Here is a 5374-nt window from a genome sequence, read left to right on the forward strand (position 1 = left end):
GTTTTCGTGTCTGTATGTGTGCATGGCAACAGGTGGGGAAGGATCTGGGTCTCGAGCTAGATGAGAGATTGACGATAGCGTGGAGATCTCGGGCGTTGAAGATTTCTAGTGTTCCTATTAGACTGTTACTACTTATGTTTGTAGTTGGGATTTGAACACTAGTGTATGATTGTACTAAACAGACATGTATGTACATAATGTTGTTTAATTATTATAAAGACATGTGATGCTTTGATTATATATTTGAATTAATGTTAAAAGCAAAATTTTGACCCACATTTTCGAGCAAAGATCCAATAAATCCCAAAAGAATTGAGTTAGAGCCCGGGTCCCCACACCCCGGATATGTCTGTTGTCGAGTACACTTCTAAATTCAACTCCCTTGGAACCTATGCCCCTGCCATCATGGCAGATGATATCCTGAAGATGCATCGTTTCAAACGTGGTCTTAACAGCCGTATCCAATCAGCTCTTGCAGTTTACCAACCCACAGGTTTTGATGATTTAGTGGGAGCAACCATTAGAGCTGAGACTGATATAAAGCGCCGAGAAGATGAAAATAAAAATAAACGACCTCTCACTGGACAATCTTTTCAAGGTAAACAACCAATTAAAGGTCAAACCAATCGAGTGGACCATTCAAGGGAACTCCTTCCAATTCAACTACGACATTCTCAAGCATAAAACTGTGTCCATTATGCAACTACCGACACATTTTAGAATGTCGAAGGAACACTGGTGCTTGCTTCAATTGTGGGAAGATGGGACACCGAATTGCTAATTGTCCTGAACCATTAAAGAAAATGACATGGTCAAACACTAATGCTACCCCCAACAAGCCAAAGGAGAATAAGACCAATGCTTGTATGTTTGCCATAACTCAAGAAGAGGCAGATGACGCAAACGATGTCGTGGCAGGTACCGTTATAATCAATAAAATTTCAGCTTATGTGTTGTTTGACTGTGGTACCACTCATTCATTTATTTCTAAGAGATTCACTAAGAAGTTAGGGCTTCTACCAGAGATACTTGTTGAACCTTTTAGAATTGCTACTCCCACCAGTAAAACAATTGAAACACATAAGATACATCGGAACTGCATAATATATATCAATGAACACACATTCAACGCTGAATTGATTCAAGTCAACATGGTGGAGTTCGACGTTATTCTGTGAATGGATTGGTTATCCAAGAGTCGTGCAATAGTAGATTGTCGGCGTAATATTATCAAACTACGAACTCCAAGCCAAAAAGAAATCACATATCATGGCAAGGCTAGGAAACGTAAATCCCTCCTTTCTGCATCTCAAACCTGGAAAGCCATGAAGTCCGGAGAAATAGTCTATCTAGCAATGGTAAATGAAGTAAAAGAAGGAGTCGAGCTCAAGATAGAAGATATTCCAGTGGTACAAGAATTTTCGGATTTCTTTCCAGAAGAGCTACCTGGAATGGTCCCGGACTGTGAGATAGAATTCGAGATTAACTTGGTACCAGGTGCTACACCAATATCAAAGGCACCCTATCGAATGGCTCCAGCAGAACTCAATGAGCTAAAAGAACAACTCCAAGAGTTGTTAGACAAGAAACAAATCATACCAAGTGTCTCTCCTTGGGGAGCTCCAGTCTTATTTGTAAAGAAAAAATATGGAAGTATGAGATTGTGTATCGATTATAGAGAACTCAACAAAATCACAATAAAAAACAGATATCCTCTTCCAAGGATAGATGATCTTTTCGATTAACTCAAAGGAGCCACAGTATTTTCCAAGCTTGATTTGAGGACAGGATATCATCAACTGAAGGTCAAGCCCGAAGACGTTCCAAAGACAGCTTTCAGAACAAGATATGGCCATTATGAGTTTACGGTAATGCCATTTGGATTGACAAATGCTCCAGCAGCTTTCATGGATCTCATGAACAGAGTATTCAAGCCATTTCTCGACAAGTTTGTTGCGGTATTTATCGATGACATTCTCTTATATTCCCCAAGTGAAGAGGATCACAAAGAACATCTTCAACTGACTCTTCAGATGTTAAGAGAAAAAGAGTTATACGCGAAATTCAAGAAATGCGAATTCTGACTAACAAGTGTGACTTTCTTAGGCCATATCATTTCAAAAGAATGAGTATCTGTGGACCCTAAAAAGCTGGAAGCAATCACTGGCTGGCCGAGACCTAAGACAGTAACTGAAGTTTGAAGCTTTCTGGGATTGGCAGGTTACTATCGAAAATTTGTTGAAGGTTTCTCGTTAATAGCTACGCCTCTGACAAAACTCACACAAAAGAACTCAAAATTTAACTGGAGTGAGGAGTGTTAAAAGAGCTTCCAAACGCTCAAGGAAAAGCTTGCATCTACACCAGTACTGGTTCTACCCACTGAGTACAAAAGCTTTAACATTTACAGTGACGCATCAAAAGAGGGTTTAGGATGCGTACTCATGCAAGAAGGAAGAGTAATCGCATATGCATCAAGACAATTGAAGCCGTACGAGAAAAATTATCCTACTCACGACCTCGAACTAGCTGCGGTAGTTTTTGCCTTAAAAATTTGGAGGAATTATCTTTATGGCGCCAAATTTGGAGGAAAAACATGGGTAAAGTGATCCTAGCTTCACTTTCTGCACAACAATGCCTTCTAGAAACAATCAAGTTAAGACAGAATCAAGATCCTATTTTGATTAAACTTAAAGAACAAGTCAAAGAAAAGAAGTCACAAGATCTTCATATAGACGAGAAGGGAGTTTTATAGATGAAAGGACGATTGTGTGTACCAAACATTGAGAATCTTCGACAGGAATTAATGTCTGAAGCACATAAATCAAAATTTTCGGCCCACCCCGGCAGTACAAAGATGTACAGAGATTTAAAGAAAAATTTTTGGTGGAGCGGAATGAAGAAAGATGTAGCAGAATACATCTCTAGATGCCAGGTCTGTCAACAAGTTAAAGCTGAACATCAACGGCCTGGAGGACTTCTTCAACCCTTGGAAATTCCAGAATGGAAATGGGAACATATTTCCACGGATTTTGTAGTAGGTTTACCAAAGTCTAGGCAAATTCATAATGGAATATGGGTAATCGTAGATAGACTCACAAAATCTGCACATTTTCTACCTGTTCGCGTGAATTATAATCTGGAAAAATTGGCTACCATATACATGGACAATATTGTGCGATTACATGGAGTTCCGGCAAGCATTCTGTCTGATAGAGATCCAAGATTTGTATCTCGGTTCTGGAAAAGTTTTCAACAAGCTATGGGGACTAAGGTTACTCTCAGTACAGCTTATCACCCTCAAACTGATGGCCAAACAGAGTGAACAATACAAACCCTTGAAGTTATGATACGAGCATGTGTTTTAGAATTCAGTGGTAATTGGAGTGAATATCTACCTTTAATTGAGTTCGCTTACAATAACAGTTATCATAGCAGTATTGGAATGGCTCCATACGAAGCTCTGTACGGCCGAAAATGTCGATCACCTCTATACTGGGATGAGGTAGAAGAGAAATCCATAACTGGACCTGAACTTGTCCAAGAAACCATGGACAAAGTAACAATCATTAAAGAAAGACTCAAAATTGCTCAAGATCGACAGAAAAGTTGGGCTGATCTAAAGAGTAGACCAGTGGAGTTCACCGTCGGAGAAAAAGTTTACGTAAAAGTTTCTCCCATGAAAGGAGTTGTTCGATTCAATAAAGCTGGGAAATTACATCCTCGATACATAAGACCTTTTGAAATTTTAGAAAGAATCGGAACATTGGCATACAGACTAGAATTGCCACCAGATATGTCAAGAATTCATAATGTATTTCATGTTTCACAATTGAGGAAATACATCCCAGATCCAAGTCATGTTCTTGAAACTGGACCGCTCCTGGTGGAAAGAAATCTGAATGAAAAACTAAGATTTGAAGAAGTTCCAATTCGAATTTTGGACACCAAAGAAAAAGTATTAAGGCGACGCAACATTTTCTATGTTAAGATACAGTGGTCTAATCATACCGAAAGAGAAGCTACTTGGGAACTAAAAGAGAAGATGTTCGAGCAAAATCCCTATCTGTTCGAAAATCTAGAAAAATCAAGTTTCAGGGACGAAACTTCCAATAAGGAGGGAGGAATGTAAGAATATGATTTATTATTATTAATTATTAGTATTAGTATTATATTTATTAGGTATTATGGAGTTCAAAACATGGACAAACATGAGCTCAAAACATTGAAAACAAGAGACAAAAATATTGAAAAACAAGAGTCCAAAACATTGAAAAACAATTGTGCCCAAATTTTTGACTAAAATAATTAAAATATTTTAAAGCATGCATTAAATTATAAGAATTATTCTCCAATCTTACCTATAAATAGATGTTTTGAGAATGAAGGAAGACACACTATAAACCTCTCTAACTAGAGCACGAAATGAAGCTTGAACACCATCAACATTTTCTTGAGTGATATTTTCGAGTTAGAAATTCTGTTCATTTTCGAGAGAAACCTCCAGTCCAACGTTTTAATCAAATCTAATCTTCACCGTTCATATTACACTTTCATATGTTTTAAACATCATATCAAAATTTCAGCCTCATCCAAACGGTCAAATTTTGTGAAACCCTTCGGCAAGAAAACTGCTCGGATTTCAAACGAGTTTAGCTAATTTACGGATTTTCGGACGATAAATCCCAGCTTGTTTCTTCCGTAATTTTGGAACACCTTTCGGTAAGTGGGCTTATGTTTTAAAGTATTTAAGTATGTTTTCGAAAATTCGATCGACATGATATATACCTTCGATTTGATATATGAATATTTCGTTTCGATAAATTGTTAAGCATGTTTAAATCAATTTCAAGTGCACGTTCCTTTCGTTCAAAATTATGTTTTCTTCGTTTCATGTTATATCCTAATATATATTCTTAAACACCAAATTGGTGTATTCTAAGAATTATTTTTAAGGCACTGTTATGATTCAAGTTAGAAATGGTAAAAAGGAAAATTTTCCTAAAACGTGATAAGATATGACAAGTTTATGGCCCTGATGCGGTGGGTAATAATAACCGATATATGGCCTCACCCCTTAGAGGAATTACGTATAGGGGACTGATCAGTAACACCATGGATAATAAGATGAAATAACAGTGCAATACGAATATTATATGATATGTCTATATGCATATAATAAGTTATGTTTGCTCATTGTTAATATCATGTCTTGATTTTGTTATGAATAATTATTTTGACATGAAATTCATTTAATATTTACATAAATATATATAAGTTATGTCGTATCTATCATTTTGTCTATTTATTGTTCCGACGTTTGTTGAGACACGGAAAATTTCGAATTGTTAAGATCTATATATGTTTATCCTTGTGT

At 36.9% G+C, this 5374-nt stretch overlaps 1 protein-coding gene across 1 annotated transcript; it reads left to right on the forward strand.

The window, feature by feature from the left end:
• Nucleotides 1–345: 345 nt before the first annotated feature.
• LOC140840774 (uncharacterized) lies at nt 346–1178 on the forward strand. The gene is made up of 2 exons (XM_073207939.1): nt 346–598; nt 721–1178. Exons 1-2 carry the CDS (start codon nt 346–348, stop codon nt 1176–1178), a joined length of 711 nt encoding a protein of 236 aa, XP_073064040.1.
• Nucleotides 1179–5374: the final 4196 nt, after the last annotated feature.

Source organism: Primulina eburnea, chromosome 9 (assembly GCF_022965805.1).
Source record: "Primulina eburnea isolate SZY01 chromosome 9, ASM2296580v1, whole genome shotgun sequence".
Taxonomy (NCBI): domain Eukaryota; kingdom Viridiplantae; phylum Streptophyta; class Magnoliopsida; order Lamiales; family Gesneriaceae; genus Primulina; species Primulina eburnea.